The following is a 26,501-nucleotide window of genomic DNA, read 5'->3' on the forward strand; positions in this document are numbered from 1 at the left end:
GTGATGCTAATTAGAAAAGCACCGTCACGCACATGCATTATGCGGTCGCTTCCCACTGCAAGCATCATAAAGTGATTAGTAAGCAGTTCACTCATTAACCGATCAGTTGGTTTAGAGATGTTTCCTAACGAGTGCTACGAGTACACCATCGCTACAGAATCCGACCGAGACGAAGTTCGGGATGCTCTGGCCAGTTATTTTTATCCCGAAGAACCCCTAACCGCTGGTCACAGTGAAGGTCCGGCAGTGACGGTAGACGATATGGAAAATGCGCTTTCCTTTCTCGTACGAGGCACTGTCGTCCTCGCACGGACGACAGCAGACAAGCTCGTCGTTGGTCTTTCGATAGGAAGCCCTTCGACCTACGCTATCAATGTGCCTATCCGTACGGAAAAATTTGCCGATATCGTAACCTTTCTCGAGCTACTCAATGAGCGTGCTTCGCGTGGAAGTTTCCAACGGCCAAGCGAGTCGTACACCGTTCACATGTTGGCCGTGCATCCATCTCATCGTGGCCAATCCATCGGGCGCCGTTTAGTCGAAGAACAGATCTCACTGGCCCGCCGACGATGGCCATCCTGCGGCGTCGTGACTGCTGAAGCAACCAGTGCTGGGTCCTTGCGAGTTATGCAGCGTCTCGGAATGCGTGAAATCGCTCGCATGCGCTTTGACGAGTATCGGAATGCACGGAGAGAGCAGGTTTTTCATGGAATCGGCGAAGTGGTTTCACTCGCAATGAATCTGTAAGCGAGTACTCTTTATAAGCTGAATAAAAAATGAGTAATACAATATACTACTGTACTTACTGCGGCATGTAAACTGCCTGTGAAACGTAAAATAGTGCATGAGTTATGCGTTTCTCTTTTTTTTGTTTATTTCCACTTCGACATTCACATTCTACATTCCTTATTTTTCTTTTACATTGCTCTGTTGCCTCCTCACCAATTTCCTTTCAGTTACGATCCCACTCTTTCTAACATACGACATACCCAAAGGATCATAAGGACTTGCCCATAAGTATGTCTTACATTGTTTTATTTTGTTTTACATCGACACTGTTAATAGAAGCCCACTTTCTCGTTTCTTCATAGCCCCTGAATCCTTTATGCCATTCCTGTTTAATACACGCAGATAAAGAAAGAATATACCAAGTGTACGAATCGAAATATCACTACATTGCTACACGGTTCTAATACAGCCAAAGGGCTCGAGCTTGTGGAAAAGCTGAGTTTAGTACAATTATTTATTTTTCTCCGTTTCCGCGATTTTTCTGTTGTGGCTCGTTCATCGGAAAACGACGCAGTAGTAATAATTTTGCTCAAAAATATATTCTCTTTTTCACAAACTACTAAAATGAAACAATGGAACAAAGATTCTAGTTCAAAAAAGAACATCAAGTGAGGGGGCAAAATGACCTGCTGTACGCTCCGTGCTTCCTTCGTCGTAGCATTCTAGCATTTGTGGATAAATCTACCAGTAGAACGTTTGAAAAAGTAGTAGAACTGGAAGCTACGCACGAGCCCTATCGTTAATTTGGCTTAAAACGGGGTTTCGTGGGAAATATATCCGTTAAATCACGTCACCGCTCTACTACTGCTGGCGGTGTAAAAACTAGCCCCCAGATTTGGGTACCCAGTGTATCGACGTGAAAGCAACTTCGAACGAGCTTCCGACTGAATTTCCATAGTATCATATTAACGATAGACGCGGAATAATTTACAGCGTCGACAGATCATTCACTACTTCTGCTATGTCAGAGCCGATTTCACTAGCATTAGGCGTTTGTTGTTAAGTAACTACGTGAAACGTTACAGCTGGCGACTGCAGCAGCATGTGGCCTCTACGAAAGCGATGCTTCCGACCGCTGATCGGGAGGCTCGAATATCGAGAAGCATTTAGAGTGCAGAGAGGACAAAATTGGACGAAACTTTCCTAAACTGGTACTACACGCCGGTTGCGTTCAGATTGCGCGTTTCCTTCGCCTATTTTTTTGATTACTAGAATAAAACCTTTTTGTTAGTTTTGTTTGATTGTTGTTAACCCGAGTCCCCGGGGATACCGTAAAATACCTACTTGTGGTGTTGGTGATTTTTAAACAAAGGTCCAGCCTTTAACTACAGAATTGCTATACTTGCTACCCTATAGCCAGAGTGCACTACATTACATCGTAAAAGCAGCGGATTGCGTCTAGCATCATGCTTTCTATTGAACGATGAAAACGTGCTCATGTTAAATAATAACTTTATATTAGCATCAACGATCGAGAGAAAGCAGCGTGCGAGCGAACAAATACGAAATGAACGAAGCTGCTGAACGATGCGTACATCGAGCAAACACCGCGTGAACTGAAGTGCTTCAATATAACTGTCTGCTGTTCGCTTCTGCTAATCGCCACTTCTTATCGTCCACCTCCAACCAGAGCCCTTCACCGTTTATTTTATAGAGTTTATCTTTTGTTACTGTACATTAAAACATCTCACAAGGCAACATCACATCATAAAAGGGAGATTTTGGGCCGTATGAATAATAGCTATGAATGTGTGTTATACGTATGAATACGTGTTTCGATGCAAAAGGAGATACTCATCAGCTTAAGTCGCCGCGCTTCGTCTTACGTGCGTTGGTTTGTGTCGTCGGTGAAAAGAATCTCATCACAAGGTACTTCTTGGCATATTGTGAACGTAATTGAAGAAAAATCGCATTGTCCTTTTTGATGTCCTGCTAAATATTATTTTGCCCCACAGCAAGATTGCATACATTAGCATTTCATCCAATACCATTACAACCAGTTCCTTCTTCGTGTAAGGTTTAGGCAAGCCAGTTTTTGATCTTTTTTCTAGGTTTTCAATGAAGATACAATACTGCGAGGGATTAGCGTAATAGGATGAAACGCGGGTGATGATTAGAACGATAAATTCACTCTACCAATGGCCAAACTATAATAGAATCATCCTTTATTCTATTCATATGAATGGAAGAGTAAAATTTTGAAATAGCTTTCTAATATATTGAAACACTGTCTATGCCATATATTCCGTACTATGCCATATAAAAGAACTGTTATAAAATGTGATCTTAATAAGCTTATCCCCGGACACGCACAACCCGCGCGACATAGACGATGAGTTTCGGCCAAAAAACGTGCACAAGATGTATGATCGCTGGTTTATGCTGGATTAGCGCATTTACACCAACATATACAGACACCGAACAGCTAAAAACGTCGAGAAACAATGTGTACCTGTGTTTGATTCCTGTATCGCATCTGTTTTCGTCGATTCCCTCACAGTTTATATGTTTTTTTCTTTTCTTCACCTTCATATTATGTTAATTGTGCTGATCCGCATGCGGTCTGATTTCACAATGTTTTCTTGCTCCTCACGTTCCTTAGATTCCAAACAGTAACCTGCATCCTGCAAAATCGGATCTTATCCAATTACAAATTTCGTCTGGTGGCTTTACAAATCCTTTTTCAGAATATGTCCAATTTTTCACCCCATGTTAGACACCTTTTTGAAGCATGTAAATTTGTTGCTGTGCCAACATAATTTTCAGTTCAGTTGCATTTCATTTTACAAAATTGCAAATACCGACTGCGTATCGCTGGGATTGATTCGACTGAGAACGATGTAGGGGCTGCATTTTTGTTTTGCTTTCGTTTTGCTCCGTTTTTTAACGCATACGACCTTTTATAGTTTAAATTAGTTTTTTTTACACAAAATACACCTCGCTTTTCCTCTAGTGTTCTACTCGATCACACTCGCTCCTTCCGCCTTTCAACCATCTCCAATCCTTCTACCTTCTTACACAAATCGGTTATAAATAGTCAACTAATTTAATGCATTAATTCAAAGAGTCGGTAATTGTTAAGACGAGAAATTAAAAGCTGACAAACGTCCACGATACTACAGACGGACGCTAATAGATCGCTCGTTTTAACTAATATTACTACAATCCTTGCATCTTCTCTCTCGTGTTTCTAGCGCCCGTTTTGCTAACTTCCTCCGGCGATTTCATCACTCGATTCTAATACGACGCGGCTAAGAAGACAGAACTTAAGGTACAGCCTTCCTCTCGAATGCCTTCTAACGAGATGATGGTAGTTTCAAATGGTTCCATGCCCTACATCCCGATTAAGTAAACTATACACACGCGCCAACCGTCTGCCCAGAGGCGTGTTCTCTCCTTTACGCGTGAACAAAACAATCCCTTTCCAGGATCATGCCTAACTGCCTCCTTACTATCGACGTCAGAAGATTCCCGCGGGGGTATGAATGGTGAGAAAGAGATTGAAACAAAATTGCAACCACGTACGCACGCACGAACTCGCACATATACGATCTTCGATCTCATATCCATGCACGTAGGTCCATGAACACCCCCTTCCTTCACTTTCACATTCAAACAGCGGTCGTGCATGACAATAACCAAAGCGAAACTGTTTGCTACGTATGCTTATTGGAGCCTGGTCATCAGAAGCGTATCGCTGGTAAGAATCTCTAATTCACCGCAGTCTACATATGCAACTACACGGTTCCGCGGTCCCGGTTCCTCCCCACACGGCACGCCCGCAGGCCCAGTTACGTTTGGATTCGAACGAATCTTAGACGGATAGCGAAACGAAGCTGTTGTACTGGGTGATGTTTCGCTTCAGGATGTCCGCACACAGCCCAAGCACCCGCTCGAACCGAGCTCGGTCCAGCTTGACGCACTTGAGCGGACCGCGGGCAATAACGGTGGCGGCACGTGGCCGGTCCAGCAGCAGTGCAATTTCACCGAAGTAATCCGACGGTCCGAGACGACCGACTTCTGCCGCTTCCTCGTTCTAAAAGGACACAACAATGGTTAGTGAACTGCCTCTGATGTGTCGAATCAATCGTCATATGGCTTCCCCATCAACACGTTACCTCTCCACGCTTCTGCATGACGGTGGCACATCCTTCCACGATGATGTAGAAATCGTTGCCCGGTTCACCCTGCTTCACGATTGTTTCTCCGTCTTCGAAGGTGACTGGTTCGAGCGCATCGGCCACCGTGAGCCGTTCCCACTTGTCGAGGCTCTCTGTGCGAGGTGAGAAGCACAAGTGAAACATACCATTAGTAACTGCAATTCCTTTCCGCTTTAGCTGCACTCAACAAACGTACCCAATATCGAGACGCGCGACAGGAACTCCTCGTACATCTTGCGCTTCCGGATCGTCGAGCCCATCAGGATGCGGCGGTACGAGTCCCGATCGATGCCCCACAGCTTCACATCGGTTTTGGCACGGACGGTGGCCGCACGGGGCGTACCGTAAATCAGGGCCAGCTCGCCAAAGCTTCCACCCTCGCTGATCGTCGTCACCTGTTCGTTATTTACAAATACCTGCACGCGAGAAAATTGGAAAGGAAGCAAACGAACACCGAAAATCAATCACCGTAAGAAGATTTATTGCTGCATTGTCACTCTCTGTATGAGCTCATTTTTTGCAGGATGTTCTTGAATTGCAAGATTTAAGTGCACATTTTTGTATTCTGCACGTTATGGAGAGCTGTTTGAGCATGGGATTGCGACTGTCGTAGAATAAATCCATAACACACATACGACTTTGTTTGGCGATTTTGTCACGTGCATCTTGTTCCATTTGCCTCTGATTTTCGGTAACAAAGGACACCTCAAACGGAGATTGAGCAAACTTCCCGGAGTTGTCGAAGACATTTGTGTTTGAGTACATCAATGTATGTGCGCCGTTCACGGCATGTAAAAAAATGTTCTCTGGACTGGTTCCAACAGATAAGCTCCTTTTTGTGTGTGGATAAGTTTTAATTAGAAAAAGTTAGTACTCCTCCAGCACCGTTCTAGCACCACCATCGTCATTACGAAACACTTCTGCTCGTTAGCTGGTGTGCAAAAGCTGTCCGCCGAACCGGAGAATGTTGCCGTTCGGTCGGCCAACTAATCTACACCACACCCACCCAAAGCACCGGTGGCATTGGACATTGTGTTCGACGGATGTGCCTCAACACACATGTGCTGTAAGGACTACGGCACGAACATAACCTCCGGGATACCATCACCACCAAAAGGTCAAGGATAATGTTGGAAAGGTCAGCGAAAGAAAGCGAGCATTTGAAAATTAAAACTTTCACCCGTTTTCCGCCCACTTCCGGCTGCTTGCGGTGAAATGTTCAATCTCGGTCCTCGTTGGGAACCACGAACAGAAATTGGTGCCCTTTGGTGCAGCGAACTAGAACAGAGAGCGGCTGGGAATTGAATCTAACGATGGGAGGACCCGTTACACCATGCAATCTCCTGCACCCTATGTCTGAGCATTCCCTCAGACGAACGTCCGCTCGGGCGGAGACCGGAAAATTCTAATTGAAACAAACAACAGCAAATGGAAGTCGTTGCCATTGTCATCATCGGTGACATCCCTGATGAGGTGAGATGACCCGCAATAGCTCGAACGGTACTTTACGATGCAATTGGGACCAGAGACTGAGGATATGAAACTAACCGTCATGTGTCTTCGTTTGATTGAACGTAGCTACCCCCACTACGGAGCGGTCGACGTGACGGTGACAGAGATCGACTGATAAATTAGGCTTCTCAGCAGGAGGGAACTATTTATCCCGGTCACGTATGAAGTGTGCTTGACAATGGCGGCAAGAAGGCTACTCCATGAAGATCTTATCACTTTCACGTGAGGAAAAGCGAGATTAACCACTTGATTTTGGGCTACGATGTCACTTTTCCGAACACTGTCCAATAAATAAACCACCACCGAACCACGCGGGAGACTGTATGTGGCATCCGACACCCCGAAAAACACTCATCCAATTTGTCGTAATCTGTCAGATACGCATTTGATGGACGACGGCCGACCGAAATTGACCGACGCTCAGCTTTGCCCGAGGTAGAAGGATTTTTCATCCCAAAAATTAATTCGAATAACGGAACTCCAACCGCGGGGCGTGGGCCTCGTGAAATGTTTTACAAATACATTCCATTATTCCATTTCCTTGTTAAGCTGGGTTTAGGGTTCTATACCGAGGAAAACCTCGTTCGGCTAAAAAGAATGTTTATGTTGGGATATACGATAAACCATGCTTAGAGCGTTTCGGGTACCATATCTATAGTTACAGATTTATGCGAAAACGGACACAAATTGGTGCGCCTTGGGAAAGCTCGACGCTTGATATAGGTTGGATTACGTTTCGGAGCAACCAAAGCAAAGGCAAACATTTATACCACGAAAGTAGACGGGCTACGGTAGCACTTTACAACCACCACTGTCGAACCCTCTTTGCCTGGCAGCAAATCGCACCTCGAATGATGTATAAATTCGAAACTTAATACCCTCCAGGCCCCATCGAGCGCTCCAGTGCATTAACCAGTTCATAACGCACACCGCATTCGCTCGGGGCAGTCCTAATGGCATTAAAGATGGGTTTCCCGGGACCGAAAAAAAACACCCCCCGTGCGAATATTACGGCAGCAAATAACTCCCCCCGAAAATGTTCCCCAGCCGCGTGTTGTAGCGAAGGTAGCCGCCCTGCTTTGTCTTTCCCGATGTGGCGCCAAAATCGGCACAATAATCCTCCCATCGTTGGGAGGACGGCGCGCGAGGGATTGAAAATTCTGCTCAATTAATTAACCACCGCAAATAAACCTTCCATTTACCACCTCGGCACCTTCGGCAGCCTTCGAATTCAACCGCGTGGAATATTTATTTCGTCGTGTTTATTTGTTTACAGTCCGCGGGGTTTACAGCTACCCCTAATGGTGCTACCGCAAGTTGTGCTGTCACGTCGCCAACTTGTAGCTTGTATTACGCCGCCCTCGAAAACTGCTCAGGCTGAACCATTGAAATTTGAGCTGAAACCGACTTGCCAACCACCCGACGGAATCCAGCCGTTTGCTGTACCCCGGGGGATGCATGTAACACCTCGCAATGGGGGTGAAATCGGGAGGGGTTCTAAGCAGATCAGCACCCGAGAACCAATTTTCGCGTGCTGCTAAGATACAGTGATCGTACAGCAAGTTGTTGAGCGCTAGGAAGACGCACCAGCGCTCCAGCAGTGGTGCTTGTTTATATCAAGGTGAGCTCCGACACAGCAAGACGCACGTTGAAGCCAAAGCGTAAATATTTCCCACAATTCCATCGCGAAGGACAGCTTAACCCAACGGCACTCTAACTCGATTGCGAATAGCGAATGACCTTTTTCTTTCTTGTTGGCGTCGAGAACGAAAAGCTTAAGCGTACCGGTGTGTGTCTCGTGTGAACGTGAGTGTGTATATCTGGCGCCTTACCTCGACCTCGCCGATGTCGATGACATAAAAGTTGTCGCCTTCGTCGCCCTGCTGGATGATCGGTTCACCGGGCAGGAAGTTACAGGGGAACATCGCGTCAAAGATGTCGGATCGCTCGTTCTCGTCGAGGTGCGAGAAAAGCACATTCTTCGCGATCGCCTTTGACAGAGCCGCCATCGTCTTGTAGTCCTTTGGGACGACCTTCTTTACGTAGCTGGTCGCGTCCTCTTCAGTGACTGGTTCAGCGGAGATGCCACCACGACGTCGCACCGGTGGTGCTGTCGTCTGTGGCATTGGGCTCAGATCATCGAGATCATCCGGTGTGGCTGCCTGCTTGCTGGCGTCCAGCTTTGCCTGTTCCTGGACACGGGTACGGAAAGAAGACAAAGAAAATAGAAAATTAGTTGTATGTCAGCAGCCACAGGAAATCTTTTAAAATGGGTGTTCAAATGATGAAGCTGATTTCTGTAGTGCCATCGTTCTTGGAAGAGGATGTCGTGTCCTGCCAATTTTCACAAATCTAATAAAATTCTCGCCCACGGAGAAATGGGATACACCATGTCGTCCCTGCCAAACCGTTGGCAAAGTATTTCGTTTCTTTTGTCATCAGAACGAACACCCTTGAGCATTTCTACGGACACAAGCGTACGGCTGTAATTGTTTTAGGCTGGTGAGACCTGCTATCTAATTTCCAGTTGAGTGTTTTTAAGGTCCCGAACAACCTACGACATTTTAGGGCCTCTTTCGCAACTCACAACCAGAGTGGAACACAAATCAGAAATCAAACACTACGAAGGAAGAAATTGCCCAAGAAAGAGAACCCTTAAAAGAAACTCCTCAATGAAAATGTCTTTACCCAAAGACAATTCAATTTTCGATATTTATCTAGACCCCGGACAACTACCGGAAAACCGCAATTCGGCACGAACCGTTCACCAGCTCGAGCGCCCATCATCGGGGTGGCAAATCGAGGCTAAAAATAGCATAACCAACCCTTCGCGTAAGGAGTTTGCATAAATATTACACGTGTAAACAAATGGAACACATGGGGTTTGTTTTTCGGCACCTTACACTTTCCAACCATGTGCCCACGTACCATTTCCCAAGAATGGCAGCGCTGTTCTCACGCGAGCCTTTTCACCATCTGGTTCCCATTCGGCGTCGAAAGCGACAAATCATAATAATACTATCAATACCTATTGAAATCGCCCCATTTCAATGGGTTGGGTGGTTTATTCATACGGCGGATTGGAAATGCGCTCCAGAATAAACAATCAGAACAACACTCGATCGGGGTCGCGTGTTTGAATTGCTTTGAAGCTTCCACCTCTCGAAAAAAGCCACCCATCATGTACCACATTACACGCTTTTCTTCTAGTGCAAAGAGCAACCGAATGGTGGTGCCTTCCCTTTTGGACTATTGTTCACAACCTCAATAGATGGCGGGCGCGCACTAGCAAAAACTACCAGTTGAACATGGTTTACAGCGACCGACCCTCATTTTTGTAGGCGTTCCTAGCTCATCCTACTTCTTCTCGTCTTTCTCCAACGAATCGACAAATGCGGCACAACCTTGACATATAACCTTTCCATACTCAGGGACGGCCACCTGCGCGCGTGAAAACCGATTCGCTGCGACGTTGAGGTGAGAAATGCGGATCCCTACGGGTTTCACCCCTTAATAAATGGCATACTCAGCCCGTTTCGGCTCGATCGTGGCGAGTTTGCGTGACTGGGTGCGATATTTGTGGGAAAGTGGTTCTTTTAACGGCCCCAAAGGGTCAGCAGCGCTCGGCAGACTGTAGGCTCGCCGTGTGGGTGGAATCATTTTACACCGCTGACCAAAGGCTCTATTATTAGGTGTTGTGCTTCTACAGGCTCTTGTTTTACCCCTAAAATAGCAACATTTTAATATTCATACTTTTATTTTTGCTTCATCAGTTGAATTATTTACGTCACGTTAATCCCGTTATAACCCAATTAAAATGTGTGTGTTTTTTCTCATTTCACCTATATAATTACCAAAACTCAAACCCAATAAATTATAGCTAAACTCATTTATGAAAATGATCAGGAAGTATCAAATAATGTAACCATGAAGTTGTCTATGCAATGCATTAGAAATCGAGTCAACAACAAAACCAAGACGTGAAGATTGCTCTTGCTTATCAGTACAAGCATTCTTTTGCAAGCATTCGTTTGTGGGTATTAAAGCGGCAGTAATGTTAAGTGAGTGCAATCTTATAAATAAAAATGAATGTTTGTATGTATATATATATATATGTGCCTATGCGCGCGCTTCAATGGGGTTTCCACTGAACCGATTTGCACCAAACTTGGTACATAGGTGCATAATGGTCTCGGATTTAGGCGTTTGATTTTTGTTTTTTTTTAGAGCCCCCCAAAAGGGGGGCTCCCATACAACCCCAATTCGCGAATATTCATTTAAAAATACAAATGATGCCCGATTAACCTGAAATTTGGTACATATATGTTTTATTACTTTAAACGAATACTGGCAAAATTTGAGCTATCTCAATGGGGAACAAAGGGGGGCTCCCATACAAACCCCCCCTACTAAAAATGAATATTATCCGCTTAAAATTTTATATGACGCCTGATTTGGCTGAAATTTGGTACATAGATGTTTCATTGCTTCAAACAAATACTGGAAAAATTTGAGCCTCCTCAATGAAGAACAAAGGGGGTTCCCATACAACCCCCCCCCCCCCCCAAAAGTGAATATTATCCGTTAAAATTATAGGCGTTGCCCGATTTTGCTGAAACTTGATGCATAAACGTTTCATTACTAAACAGTTATACTCGCGAAATTTGAGCCATCTCAGTGAGGAACAAAGGGTGGCTCCCATACAATCTCCCCCAATAAAAAATGAATATTATCCGCTTAAAATTATAAATGCCGCCCGATTTGGCTGAAATTTGGTACATAGATGTTATATTAGTTTAAATCAACCCCGGCAAAATTTCAGCCTCTTCAATGAAGAACAAAGTGGGGCTGTCATACAACCCCCCCCCCCCCACCTCCACCCCGTTTAACAAATCATAAAATATCACTTTGAAGTACATAGGTCGTCGAAATCAACTATAATTTTATCACTTAATACAAAGACTTTCTAAATTTCAGTTCTACAAGCGGATAACCAAATGGTTGTCCCTCTCCCTCTACCAAATACATAAAAAATATTGAAAAATACACATGGCATCCAATTCGATTGAAACACGCTACAAATGTTTCTTCCTATTCATAACGCGACGAAGATTTATTTACGCCAGTGGGAAACAAAAGGAGGTTTCCAAAGAACCTCCTGTCTGTATTACCAAGAAAATAATTCGGTCATAGCAATAAAGCTTGGTCTGGATGATTTTAGGTGAGGATGATTCTGTTTACACAAAATTTTAAAAACAAGAGCTCCCATACGAGCTCTTCCTATTAGAGTATTGGAAGATATGGTCAAGCATGGCAATCATGTCTGATTTAAATGAATTGAGGCAAATTCTTAAAAATGTCAATATTTACTGGAAAATTAGAATGGGACGTTGCAGCTCTCCCGGTTGGAGACAAATTCGTGGAAGGGCATACAATCCCTGCTCGGAATATTGAAAAAAAAAATGCCCAAAGTAACAAATATCGTCAAATTTAACAACAACTTTTCATGTACGCCTTAACACAGTCCATACAACAAGTTATAAAATATTATATTCTGCTATGCGGAAATGGGTGGATGGAAATCTAATTTATTGTTATGTTCAAATATCGCTCAATGATAAAAATGGTTTTTTGTTTATTCTTCTTTACAAGTGACTTTTACATTATGGTCGGGAAAGGAATTTCCATTATCAGAATAAAAGAAATTAACAAAAATGTAAAGTCGTCAACAAACAGTCCAGTTTCCTGCAACTTTTCTCTCTTCAAACATTTATTTAGACACTAAACTGGGCTTAGAAAGTCAACTCATTTTCTTCTCATGCATGTTTACATTTAAAAGTGTACAATATTTTGCAACACATAGCGCTATGCCGTTATTAAGTAAGATTCAGTTTTTAATTGTGTTGAGTAATGTGGTTGGAAATGTGGTTGGTGTAATAAATTTAAATATCGATTTCAGAGCGTAATGCTTACAAACATGAAATGAAGTTTTGAAAGAGAACAGCAATACAGATCAAATATAAAGGAAAATGGAAAACTGTTTCCAGGTAGCTTCAGTGACAAAATAAGAATAAGTGTTAGAAAAGTAGAAAGATTTTGAACGTCATACATGCTCAGGATGGAACAACATGCTACATTTCCTTATTGCTATGTAAATAAATTTATGTGACGGATCCAAGACAAATGATACTGTATAAAAAAGTATTTCCGAAAGAATTAAAGAGGAAAACACAAGGCATAAAAAATATGTTTTACTAATTTGATGACGTGCAAAATGCGAAAGATTATGAAGCTAAATGGAAGTTGTGAAACAACAAGAGAAGAAAGGATTTTATAAAAAAAATCCTTTTCTTGAAAAAAATCCTTTTCTTCATAGCTAAGATGGTTAAAAGGCTCGATTTGTTATAAAACAGTGAACGATATTTTGAAAAAGCCAGGTACAACCAATTGGAAGGGATATGCCTAGAGGACCAGCGAGAGATGAATTGATTGAAATAGAATACCTTCAAAGACGAAGCTAGGAATAACGTTTATAGAATGAATGCAACTAAATAAGAAAAAAATAAAATGCACATCAAAAATTGAATTACCCAAACATACGTAAAAATGCCCCTTTATTTTTCCTCAAACTGCGTCGACCCGAATGAAATCGGGTTTATCAGCTAGTTATATAATAAAACAAACGTTCACAACCACTTCAATAAGAAAAAGATGACGATGCATTCTCTGAGGTCACTATTTCAAGGAGTTCAAGATTGTTACGTAAACTACGTTATAAAACATAATAAACATCAATATGAATGGCAGCCATTATTAATATATATTGTCCATTTTAAACTTTATATATTTAAATATTGATCAATTCTTTAGAGGAAAACGAAAAGACAATACAAAATTCCAATTGATTCCAAGGTATAGATAAATTTAAAGCATATTAAATTGTACAAAAGCTTCACCGTGTTTAAAATACAGCCTAAACGCTTTTATTTATAAATCCTGTTCGTTTATGAATTGCGCTATGAAGTTATTCATAATACCATAGCAAAACTAGTATACATCATGAACAAAGGCGCACAAACACCATTCAGGCTAACAACTTTCCCCGTGAAAGATTCATCACACAGTGAAATCATGTACATAGCGTGTTAGATTCGTTCCATGGTTTCCTCGCAGTTTTTTATATCTTCATCATGCCGGTAAATAAATAACGCACATCAGGCGAATCCCTTCTGTGATGCGAACCATCTGTCATCAAGTGTGCCAACCTCGACACGCAACACTCCTGTTCTGGCACAATCCAAATATCGCTAATTAACACGTTACATTAACAACGTCCGGCGTTAATTACTCAAAACTCAACTCCACTCGGCACATTGCCCTGGCGGGAGTGCTATCTTTCTTAGAAGAATGCCATACGACATAGCCAAACAGCGTAGTGCCCTCCCAGGGTATGGTGGAAAAGTTGTCCTCGCTGATGGAAAATAGCTGGTAGCGTTTTACTCAAAAACAAAAATTCAGAAACGCCACTCCGTGGGTCTCCCCAAAGGATCCAAAGAACGGTACATCAATTATTCATCTCCGATTTTTGCTACGAACCGTCGTCCCTGCGTGGACCCAGGAAAACCTAAAATGAACGTCAGTAGATTCCGAAAGGGCTTTTGCAGATAAGCTTCGAAATCCTCGCCGGAGGCAAAACACCTTCGTCCGTGCGCAGCAAGCTAGCGAAACAAGAGTTGCCTGATTAAGTTAACTTGTTGCAGACGTGTAAGCACCATTTTTACAATTCCAATGGCGTACGGCGTAACACTCGCAAGGCGCATCTCAAACAGGTGGCCTTTCCCGCCACTCAGAAGGACTCAAAACGGTGCACCAAAGGCAATGGGCAGACAAAAGAGTCATCGCACGTACCGAAACCTTCCCGGCGGGCGAGCGAACGGTTTCGGGGTAACGAAGTGGAAATGATTTTTGACGTCAGAGATTATGCCGTATTTTAACAGCTGCCGACCACACCGTATCGTCGAAGACCAACATCACACCCGTGGTGGTGGAGCGTCAGTACCGCACAGCAGCACGCGGCCGAAACATCCCAAACGTCTCATCAATCACCGCGAGACTCAAATGCTAACCAACTAACCGAGCTCTTACGGGTAAACATCCGTTTTCTTTTAAATATTTGCCACACCAGTTCTTTGCAAATTTTGAGAAAGTCCGAACGTCTTGTTTGTGCACGGAACGAAGATCTTCAAGCTCATCGACGTTCGTCGACGAAGTCACCGCCCTCCGGACGAGAACGAAGTACTGATTTATTAGATTAATATCACCGCGTGAGCGAAAGCTTCGCCCACCAGCTGCCACCGGGGGTCATTCTTTATCAAATTGCACCGGATCAAAGTTTAATCAATACCGACATCCGCCCCATTCTAATAAAACGTCTAAGTTGACTGTTTTCCATCATTCTAGAACTAATTTAACGCGACGTTTATGGAAGAAATTTCAAAAAAGAAGTAAACATCCCAGAATTAACGAACCCACCCTATACGCAGCACTAGAGTGGGGAGAGATGACAGATTGATATGGCTTTTGGTACACCAGCAACGACATATATAATGGAGGAATTTGTAAGAAATATTTCAAATTAGAATACATCTCCGAACGACGCGGATGCACGGCCGCGAATCTCTCTTTGGAACCACATCAAGCACGATAGATTAACAGATGTCACCCACTCGAAACTCGCTCACAAATCATAATCACGCTTCGCTTAAAGAATCTCACATAAACATGGTAACAGTAGACAGAGAAGATGAAAGACGAAGAAAGAAATTGGAGTGCTAAGAATGGTGCAGGCTTGAGGCGTGACACGTTCGAGCAGTGAACACTGATGAAACGCGACTTGTTAACGCACGAAGATGTAGGATTCCTCTTATGCTAGAAGCCGACGGCAGCAGAGCTCGCACATGTAACAAGTCTGTTTCCTGGCTTAGGTACGAGAATGAAGGAGTAACTTTTCCCCAAAAGAAAGAGGAGAAGAGGAGAAAAACACCCCCATTCTGCTGCTAGTAGCCGGTGTCCTCGACGTCATTCATTACTCAATCACGCTCTGAGGTGTATCGCTTGTCAAAGTTTTGATTCATCGCCTGCTCGCTACTCTCGAGTGGAGCTGGCCGTTTATCTTCGAAAGCCCTTGCCAGTGTCCTTTCATTTGCTATACATGGAAATAGAAGAAAAGAGACGGACAAGTGTGAACACGTGTGTGCGCTCGTCTGGAAGATACACCAGAACCCGTACCAACCAATGGCCAGGGCGTCTGTTGGCAAGCTTCGACATGCAATTTCGGTACACGCCAACACGGAACTCCGGACAGATAGCGAATGATGGATTGGCTTCATCTGGCAAACCAATCGAGCAAATATCTTAAACCCGTATGAGGGGGCCACTGATGAGGCATTCGAAGTGCCAATAAATTGTGTGACCTACTTACGGAAGAGGAGATGAAATAAACTCTCCACAGTTTTTAATGTCCTGTTTCCTACATGAATGCTTGGTCGAGTCAAGGTGCTTTACTTCATAACCATGGCGTAATGACACAATTCGGCGGGTTTTTATGGTAAACCTCCTCCAGATGCTGGTTGTTATAATAGAAACGTCAAGCTGTAATACTAATTAGGCATTTAATCTGTGCATCGAAGCAAATACATAAGTGTGCTATGAATCTTCAGAAAAACATTTACTGTGAAAACAGAACACAGAAAAATTACTGTAACACTCGTTACTTGCAACAACAGAAGCCCACAACACACCACCATGGAAACTACATTTCACCCCCAAGTCCTAACAACAACGGTGAGAAACCGAAGACACCTTGTCGGCACTCCATCTTTACTCCAACCAGTCCAGCAAAGCGCAAAACGCGACTGGATGTTTATTTTTACTTACGCTCGAACGGCCGCCATCGCCAAATGGAATAAATGTAAGTTCATTACACGATCCGGCGTAGGGTAGTTATTAAAATGTACGTGTAGCGTGCTATATTTAGTGCAATGGCTTACACCGCCCCTGGTTGGAAGTCGCAGAAAATACGGTCCACTCCTGACACGAGCCGCCTCTCAAGTAGCCGCCCAAAGGGGTTGAGTACACAACACTAGGGCAAGATGACATCCTCTCGTAGTATACCGTTCCGCGGCACCGACCGGATCTTTACTACGCAGGGCGGACAGTGGCACAATTTATGACATTGTTTAGCTACGCTTTCAATGTTGCAACAAAATACTAAGCTAAGAAGAACACGTGCAATAGAACACACAGGCGTTAGTGCGTCAAATCTCTTTTGATGCTTCCCAGTTTTTGTTTGTAAAGAATGTAGTAGAAAGTAGTAACAAAAAACTCTAGAACAAATAAGCATTTTTGTAAAACAAAATCAGACAAAACGCAATTTACCACCAGTAGCAACAAAACTACAAGCGGCTAAGAAGTTTTCTGGCAAGTAAAGACAAACACGATGAACAATGCACAAGTTGCCCTCAAAGTGACGCAAAACCATTGCAATAAGCTCAAAGAAACCCTATATAATGCAGCATAATAACCTGGCGCCTCACCTCACTTAACAATGGAGCACGTTGCTAATGGCCCAGCCGGAACTTATACTACTAACCGTGTCGTGATAGTGTAATCTTACACAAATTTATCTGTCTCAATTTACATACCATTAACACACAGCAACATTAGCATAGCGGGCGACTTCACTGGTAATGAACACAATGCGCACTCCCAAATTGCCAAACAAACCAGCGTTAACGATCCGCGAGAAGCGTCATATTAAATCGTTCGTCGGCTAATAATGCTCAACCATCAAGACAACGCTCAACCCGCCCCGGGTACATCGTGAATACAACAGCACCCCGGAACATAAAAGTCCACTGTAATCGCTTCCGTTCCCAGATATGGCGTCTACGCCCTGACGTGCGGAACAAACTAATCACTGATAAGCGATTAAAATATTTGTCCATAATCATCACGATCGTCGGTCAGGGTCAGCTAAAAGGAAGGAAGGCGATGAGAACACCACAAAATCCAACCCTACAGCCGGGTGTTGGCTCCTACAGCACGCGCATCTTCGCACGGATAATGGCTTCCAAGCTGGAATGTACTATTTTTAGCCTCCTTCCAAACGGGCGGAGAATTGAATGGACGGGCGACATAAATGAACTTAACGTCGCGTGCCGGTTGAGCTTGCAAGGAGCTGTGCGAGTGCGGACTCCCACACAATTTTGGGCCGGCAATGGTCATCCATTCAGGAAACAACGAAAAGAGAAAGAGAAACAGAGAGACACGTAGTGAAGGAAGCCCGTAAAAACCATCAAATTATAATGTTAATGCTTTGTGCCACCCGTTGGCGTCATCGGCGTGACCTGTTGGCTGGAACCGTACGCCATGCAGAGTGTCCGAGTATTTCCTATTTCGCGTCCTATCCAGGCGACGAAACGATGGCGACACCACACACAACAGGTTCTTCCGGTTTAGGCTACGATTCGGTCTCCAGTTGTTGCTTGGAATCGAAAATGGCCCACGCGGGCTCAAGAAGGAACGACAAGTGATCTCTCTAATTTCGGCTTGATTTATGACGCATGATTACCACCGATTCTGGCATCTCCATTTATTATGGAGGACATAAACACAAACACACGAGTGGGCTCGTCATACACAACGAACTAAAACTAGCCCCGAAAGTGATCCCTCACTTGTATAAAAAACAGGCAACCCGGCAATGGATAAGCATAACACTACATATGTGTGTGGTCCTCCTTGTAGGAGGTGAACATTAACAATATTCATAAACGTTTGGCCCTGCCGGAGCATAACAATGCCGCATTGCGTACGTCGTGTACGGATGTAGACAATAATGGAAAGACACGACATCGAAAAGGCGGTCACAAAACCCCTCTGTAGTAGAGCAGTGCTTCTTTGAAACGATGGTACCACTCCATGGGACGGAATAATTGATTGCACTTCGTTCGTTCTTTGGAATTGGAAGGTCTGAAATTTGGATCGATAGGTACGCAAAGCAATTATCGCTTGCAAGATTTATTTAAGCGCCGAGAGTTACAAACAATCCAGCAAAATGACAACGATCTAGACTATACCCACGCAGTCTAATGACCATAATTATTTTATGAGGCTCTCTCTCTCTCTCTCTCTCTCTCTCTTTTGTAAAAACACCGTCTTCTAACGGAGCTTCTAACGGAAGCTCAAAATTCAACCTTATCTAATCTAACCCACGTCACGTAACCGATATTACCTGTTTAATCAACAAGTACGGTAACCATTTATCTAGAAGATACAAAACAAATAGACAAAACACTGATCAGTCAGTCTTTTCTTTTCTTTGTTGCACATCTTCCCCCATATCACATGTCAACAGGCAAGTGCGCTTCGTAACTTTAAACGATTTGATCCCTCTCTGGGACTCGAATTGACGAGTGAGGTGCAAAGCGAAAACAATGTTCGAAACGAGGTGGACCTTCGTAACGAATTTCGTCAGGTTGTTTGTTTTGTTATTTATTTCTATCCCTTTCTACCCTTCTAAATGGTCCTTCCTATCTTCCTATCAAGTGGCACCGTAAGATGGCCCTGGCTTCCTGATACCGTTCGTCCGCCCAATCTCGACCGCAATGGGCTGCAATTGAAGCTAATTTATGACCGTGCTCAAACAAAGTAACAAGTACGCAACGGAGACGAAACAACTACCTCGTCACGTCTACCATTTCTACAAAGCACGAATAGGTCTCGGTTTAAGAATAAAAACATCAAAGATAAGATCGTCGAAAAGTTGGCTTACAAATAAAAGAAGAACGTCCATCTTGTAAACACCATTATCCGACATTACCCACCAACGGTGGCGTCTTAAGCTACACACCACGATACACATCAATTAATCGCTAATTAATGGCCAAGTCAATAACAACTGCGAGATGCCGAGCACTCTAAGTTTTGCTGGACAGCTACGTTTCGTGCGCTAATTGAAATATCATGTAACGGAAAATTGCTGCTTTGCATAGCCCACCTATTGACTCGCATCCGAATCTAAATATTGTTTCTTCAATTCCTACGGCAAAGAAATGACAACACCGATGAGCGGACCGAGAACAGCTGACAGCCTGTCTCGACAACAGCTCGAGCTGATTTAGGAGTAGAAGCATGGCGAGGCGATCCACCAACCGGCGAGTACGATTTGTCCATGTCAGGCCCATCACCGTCAGCGAAAAGGACAGTGTGAACAACAAAGCTATAGAAAAATGCGTAAGTCCGGTGTACTAAAAATATACACTCCCAAAACGAACCGAACGAACCGACCAACTTCACAATGACGAGCGGTCCGGATGCGGTGGAAAAACCACCAAATTTTCACCATTGAATTTAGTTCGATTTGGATCAAAGTGTTCTTTTTTTTGCTTTCTCTCCCTCGTTTTCTCTCTTGCTCTCGTTTTGGGTCAACCTTGTCACTTTATGGGAAGGTGTTGCGCAACCTTTTGGATCAATAGAGCGACCAGATGGAACCATAGGCGGAAGGTTAATCTAATGATCGTAAAGGTAAAAAGCATTATCGAGAGGCAGGCCTTCTCAAGTGGGATCCGTCTACACTCGGGACGGTTTTAGTGGAGCGTAGAAATTGATCTAAAATATTGGCCAGCAAGCGAAAATGAACCGGACACGGTTGCGGATAATGTGCGTCCCTGTTTGCTGGGAGCTTAAAATTAAATTTCGATCGTCAAAGCCTGGAATCGAATCCACAAACTGTCGCACACATGTGCTTGCCTTTCGTCACCATTTATCACCGTGACAGCAGCTGTGGTCCGTTCGCTCCCATATCCACCCTCGTCGACCAATGAACCGGTTCCGTATGTGCCGAAAGATTAAAATAATTTCTTGGCACCAGCCCATAATCACGAACCCAACCGAATCGGGATTTCGGGAAGGGAGAACGCGCGAAAACCACATTTTGTCGTACTCCCCCGCGCGAGGAATGTTAACGATTGGAACGAGTCACATGAAACCGTTCGACTATGTATCGGAAAATACAAAGGCAAACAAATCAACAGTATAACAATGCATTGCACTCCGAACGACCGCAATCGACACCCGTGTTTTCCACGCTTGGCCTTGCGAGCACGTGGCCCACTTCCACCAGCACCAGGCGTCTCCATCGTTATCGGCGGGGTTTTATCAAATTATGTACGGCTTCGGGGGGGGGGGCGCCTCCGGAAGCCCGGTCAGCATCGAATGTGTCACCCCGTTCTGTTACTTAATCTAATCAATCGAAAGAGACGTGTGAAGCGCATGGATGAGCGTGTGTGTGCGTGTGTGTTTAAGGATGTGGGACTTTCTAACCTCGCTCATACTGCCGTGATCCGGGAACGCGTGCTTCGAGGAAATCGTTTGACGTGACGCCTTCCGAAATTGATTTAGGAGATAATCCGCTTAAATTTGTACCGATCTGGGAGACGTTTTGCACGCTCTCGTATTTTTTCTACTACTTTATCACACCTTTAAGCTTCCACTTTACACTACAACCCCAGACGGGCGACGGTGAATTTGTGGAAAATTAATCACACAAACACTAAACAACACACACCAAAAATATTGGAATAGCAAAAATAACACAATTAATAGTCACACCTTTAAGGCAAACAACGCTTTACATAACACAGGACTCAATCGATTCAACTCGCGAACGTGAGACAACTGCACACCGACGGTTCCAACGCACGACTGAGTTCTCCGCTGTATGCCAGCGCTATCCAAATGGCTCGCGCTCTAGTTTTCTGCTCTCTAACCCATAGCCAATGAAGGAACCGAAGGAAACATATTTTTAGAATCCAAACCAACGCTAGAAGATCGTACTCGGGATCACGCTCGGGATCACTTTTGAGTCTCTCTGCTTGACCGATGCACTCGTTCGCTCAGGTTTGAAGCTTTCTCACGGTTTAAAGGTATACTACTTCTCCCAACATGATCAAGCGAGTAAGACGCAAATATTATATTACTCTCGCACTCAAGCCCACCAAAGTGCAGCATAAATAAACACGCCAGTCCAACCACCGGTCATGGCAAGTCCAACCACCAACTTGAGAAGCAGTAAAAGGCGCACACCGTCGGAAGGCAAGTTCAAAAACACGATCTTCTGTGGCCGTTGTTCGGTTGGATCTGGAGATGAAAATAACACACCCAAGACGATCGCGATCTAGGCAAGACACGAAATCGTGCTACAACAGGATTCTCGTCGCACTCACGCCACCAAACATGCCCTTCCTGCGTCACCTCTTTGCCACATTTGTCGCGCACAAATCACTTGGCATCGCGCCCCTTCAGACCGAGAGAGGATGGTGTCAAATTCTTTCCAATGAGCCGTGGCGATTATTTGCTTGTTCTTGATATTTTTCCCTGCTTTGTCGCCCACTACTGCCGCCACGCACTACAACACAACAACGATTGCATTTAATTTCACCGCCAACTGGGCGGATGAAGGAATTTAGGCCAATTTCTGAGCGAGAACGGAAAAACAACAGCAACCACACCATAGACTGCCTCGTCATCCAGCTGTTGTCTTTCCGTTCGTGGTTAATTTTGCACTTCACCGAGCTGCAGGAGGTCTTGTCTACCCTTGCAACATGCACAACAGCCAGGGACCCGCGCGTGGTGAAGCAAAAGTGCACCGGGAGCGGACGAAAAATATTATCCAACCGACGTTAATTGAATTTACGACAATTGCTGCACTTCCTGGTGCAGTGCGCATCGGAAGGCGTAACAGACTGACACGCAGCCCGCTGTCGCCCAGTGTTGATTGGCCGAAAAAAATCTCACCCCCAGTCCTTACGCACCGGAAGGAAATTTACGGTACCACAAATTTACAACCCACCCACTGATTAGCCTACGATGAACCGCACGCTCGTATCACGCCTGCGACCTTATTGCGCGCCAAGATCCGCTCAAGATACGCGCCAACCGACGACTGAAAAGCATGTTGGGGTTGTTCAGGCGTTACGCCAGCTACCCTTATCCCGATCGTCGTTTCAGGCGTCGTTTATTGCGGACTAAGACCAGCGCAGCGCTAGTCGTTCCGCTGCCGTGTGTCTGCTGATGCCGGTGTCTTTGTGCCACGACAACCTTTCGACGGAGTAACGCCACAGTAACAGGCGCGTTACTTCGGCGGCTAATTCCGTCTGGCCCACTCCTTGAATCGGTGCCCGTGTGGCTTCACGCTGCGAGTGTATGAGTTCGTCCCACCGCGCGCCGTTTACGGTGTCAGTTTGAAGGGCTCGCCTCCAGTCTCGTTGGCATCAAACGATGCTCGTTAAAGAAGCATCATTTCAGTCTGTGCGTGCTTCCTGTGTATTGGCTCATCCCACCCAACCAACCCCAAACGCCACCCCTTGCGGGCGTTTCTGTGTGTTGGTGAGTTGGCGAACGTCTAATGGCGTTGTTTACGGCCCGCGCGCTCTCACAGCCGGCACTAAAGGCACTAAGGGTCAGATGATAAGTTACGGGGCAAGGCAAACATTCACAAATGGCACATCTTCCATCTGGACTGTCTTCCTAATAGTTCATCAAACGTGTAACACTTAAAGGATTTAATAAATAACTTTCAACATTATGAATCAATATTTGCAGGATACTTTCTCTCTAATGATATTAAATGATATTATTATATTGGTTATTAAATTATCAACTTTTTTGTTAAAAAAATGAGATGACAAAGGACGGTTAATAAAAAAAATCAAAATCTTGCAGCACATCTGCACATTATTTATAGTTGTTTAATTCACCATACACCGACCCGAACCCCGACGGATGGTGTAATGGACCAAATAAAAACGCAACTGCCCATAACTTCGAGATGACCTATTTTAAAAGCATCAGTCCGTTATTAATTGACCCGTGCCAAATTAGTCCAGCAGGCCCGTCTAAGGCAAGGCCGTGAATGATCATCTAACCACCACCACCACCGAACACAATATAATATTAAACCCACCCCACGAAAGGACTGCGCGAGAGGGAGAGTTCACATTTTGCCAACCGTAACAAATTTATGGTTGTTCTTAAACGACGCTAAAACCATCATTCGCTACGTTGTTGCCGGTCGAACACGTTGTTTCTGAGGCGGAGCTGTGCGTGCTCGATAAATTTGCTTTACTCTCTCGTATAGTGTGTGTATATTGATTTTACATCCCTCTGCGACAACGAGACGACCATGCCGAAAAGTTAGAAAGTCAACCTGGAAGCTAGTGAATCGAGGATGTGGTTTCATAAATACTGCCCCCAACTTGAACTTCCATTTCTTTTCTTTTCAATAACCACAAAGCAAACGAACCGATCAAATGCAGACTCTAGCCACATCAAGGACTGTTGAAAAAATGGCGTGTTACCGAAATTCTATGAAATTCCCACCAGTCCCAAACTCATCCATTTTTGCAAAAGAATCCTCATATTCAGCACCGGGACTACAGATACCCTAGCTCCACTTGACAAGGGGATGGACTAGAAATTTGCACAAGAATTGGACAAAAATATAGTCATCAACCCAGCCGGTGATCGGAGAGAAAATGAGAGAATAGGAAAAACTCCCAAAAACCAAGCGGAAGCCCATCAACTCGTTGCGCTTACGCACAAATCCTCAAAGAGGAAGTATCCGCCGGATGTCGGCTGCGGGACTGTTGGTAAATGGCGCCAGACAGATGAGCGTAATACTGCGGGCCTGTGAGGCGGTCTCATACGGCCGTCAATCCCACGCGTGAGGATAAAAGGATATCCGGCATGCTCGGAAGACATGATCATCACACGATAAGGATGATGGTGCTTTGGATACCAATAATGATGACCGACCGGGAAAACGTGTATGTTTCGGGAAATGAACCGGATGAAGCACGGTTAAAATTGCTAGCGATTGATGCCATTTTTCGAACGAAAGCAATGTTGAAGCGTGTGCTATTTCAATATGTGTATGTGTTTGAATTCATTATTTTAGCAGCTTCAACATCTTGTGGCTTAACTTTTCAACTGTTTTTTTTTTTTCAGATAACGTTTTACCTTTTACAAAACAATTGGAACTGCTATGTTACACACTTCTTTTCACAATCATATAATACACATTTGGTGCACTTCGATAGAACATTTGTTGTTCAATTCTTCAATTCTTCAACTACATTCCAACCATTGATTACATTTAACCTTGGCCGATGGAGTCAAACAAATATCATAAATCCAGCAAAATACTGTCCATAATCTAGTGGTTTTACCTCTGCCAAAGAGAGAGAAGTTGTTCCCTTATGTACTACTTGTATGACAAAAAAACAAAGAACAAAGTTACTCCACTCACTCGTGGGCCTCGAATCGGACGGTTCCTTCAGTCATCTTTATTTTGCGCGTCGTGCCCAAAATGCCCCAAGCAGAAAGAATTCACCACAAACCTAGAAAAATAATCCTCTCGCGCCTCCATCGCTTTACCTTTTCTGAAAGGCAACACGCCTTGAACGCATCCCAGCCGGAATGAAAGAGACCACGTAGCTTTTCTGTTGGCTAGGTAAATATTTGCTCTATCCAAAAGCAACTTACCTGAAAGAAAAAAATAAATAATAAAATTATATTACAAAAGGATCCACGTGTCAAGATGCTACCGAAAGAATAATATATAAATACCGCTAGAGCTTATATAGCACACCTTGAGCGAAGCTCAAAGCAAAACATAAAAAACGAGATTCAACACTAAATTGAAATAAGTACCCAGAATAAATAAAATTTCATTGCGTCATCCATCTAAAATCACGCGAAATACAGAACGCCCGATAACCCCGTGGAACGAGAACGAAAATAAAAATTCAACTTCCATTCAAGGACTCTCCGGAGGGATGGTGTTGTGATAATAGAAACGAAACATAGTTTTCATGAAAATTTCACAGCACAACATGCATGTACCATTGCAATATGTTTTATTTATTACTCACCAGTGGCAAGGTCAGCATGTTTTGGACCACTGTGACCTCGCTTACGATGGACGTGATTTTGCTGTTATTGTTAAAAATCTTTCACTGTACCGAATTTCGTCCTTCCCCGCACGCGAAGGATAAATTTGTGCCAAAGGTAGAACACGAAGAACAGAGAAAAACCTCCACTCAATCGCAAGGAGGAAAATGTGAATTTTATTCCCTCGTCTACGCCGCACGCTCTATTTTCACGCAGAGTTTTATTTATTTATTTTTAATTTCCACTGTTTTTAACGCCACTAGGTAGAATCGATCGAAACATCGTTAGGCAAATGGAGACCTAGAACAAACTGAAAGGGAGTAAAACACGACTCTATTCATCGCATATTCAACAATTGTCGCGTTTTAGCCTCATTTCCTGTATAAGGATAAATTCTTTTCAATCACTCGTCACAATGTTTGAGAAAAACCGTAATAAACAAAATTAAAAGAAAGCGTCCAACTGTTTGCGATTTTAATGTCCTGGAAAATTAATTTCCGCTCATTTATCATTGCGCTACAACTGCGGGTCAGATTGACGCCACCGCAGCATTACTGATTAATATTTTCCTTCGGCACTACTTGCCGCGCTGGTCGACATTTCAGCCGCGAGCAGAAATATCACTCAGCCAAAAGTATATGCGTGTACGAGCGATAAAAAAAGAGCAATGGAAAATGCAAAAAATAACCATAACGTTTTCCGGCGGAATGGCCCCTGCACGATGATAAATGCAGAGCGGAGAAAACAATCCACCAAAGTGAAAATATTTCAATTTCACAGCTGACCACCCTCGGTGCAAACGATTGCTCTGCACGTCTTGGCTCGGTTTGCTTCTCGGCCGCAAATCGTAACAGCGATCGCAACAGCAAATTACCCACCCCACCTAGTGCCAGAGGGTTGGGTCTGTGCCATTTTCCAACGCAAACCGAAGGATCTTGATTATTCCGCAACAACCTACGACAAACGGTGCGGTCGGCCGCCCGGGAGAGAGCGGGAACGCGATTACGAGAACGATGATTTGTTCGG

The 26,501-nt window shown here is 44.1% G+C and overlaps 2 protein-coding genes across 2 annotated transcripts in view; one reads left to right on the forward strand and one right to left on the reverse strand.

Annotated features, from left to right (window-relative positions):
• The first annotated feature begins 86 nt into the window (after window positions 1–86).
• LOC128726429 (uncharacterized) lies at window positions 87–747 on the forward strand. The gene has a single exon (XM_053820237.1). The coding sequence runs from the start codon at window positions 118–120 to the stop codon at window positions 745–747; it is 630 nt and encodes a 209-aa protein (XP_053676212.1). The 5' UTR covers window positions 87–117.
• Window positions 748–2,348: 1,601 nt separating this feature from the next.
• The window catches only part of LOC128725654 (cAMP-dependent protein kinase type I regulatory subunit), a 39,736-nt gene continuing 15,583 nt past the window's right edge, over window positions 2,349–26,501 (reverse strand). Inside the window, exons 2-5 of the mRNA XM_053819413.1 lie at window positions 8,294–8,653; window positions 5,146–5,365; window positions 4,908–5,062; window positions 2,349–4,825 (exon numbers count right to left, since the gene is read on the reverse strand). Coding sequence (XP_053675388.1) covers window positions 4,604–4,825; window positions 4,908–5,062; window positions 5,146–5,365; window positions 8,294–8,653 — 957 coding nt within the window. The 3' untranslated portion in view covers window positions 2,349–4,603. The remainder of the gene's footprint in view (window positions 4,826–4,907; window positions 5,063–5,145; window positions 5,366–8,293; window positions 8,654–26,501) is intronic.

The sequence above is a fragment of the Anopheles nili genome, chromosome 3 (assembly GCF_943737925.1).
Source record: "Anopheles nili chromosome 3, idAnoNiliSN_F5_01, whole genome shotgun sequence".
In the NCBI taxonomy this organism is placed as follows: Eukaryota; Metazoa; Arthropoda; class Insecta; order Diptera; family Culicidae; genus Anopheles; species Anopheles nili.

Bases quoted from the DNA above. Each gene is read 5' to 3' on its own strand.
- LOC128726429 (XM_053820237.1), top strand. From the start codon at position 118: ATGTTTCCTAACGAGTGCTACGAGTACACCATCGCTACAGAATCCGAC.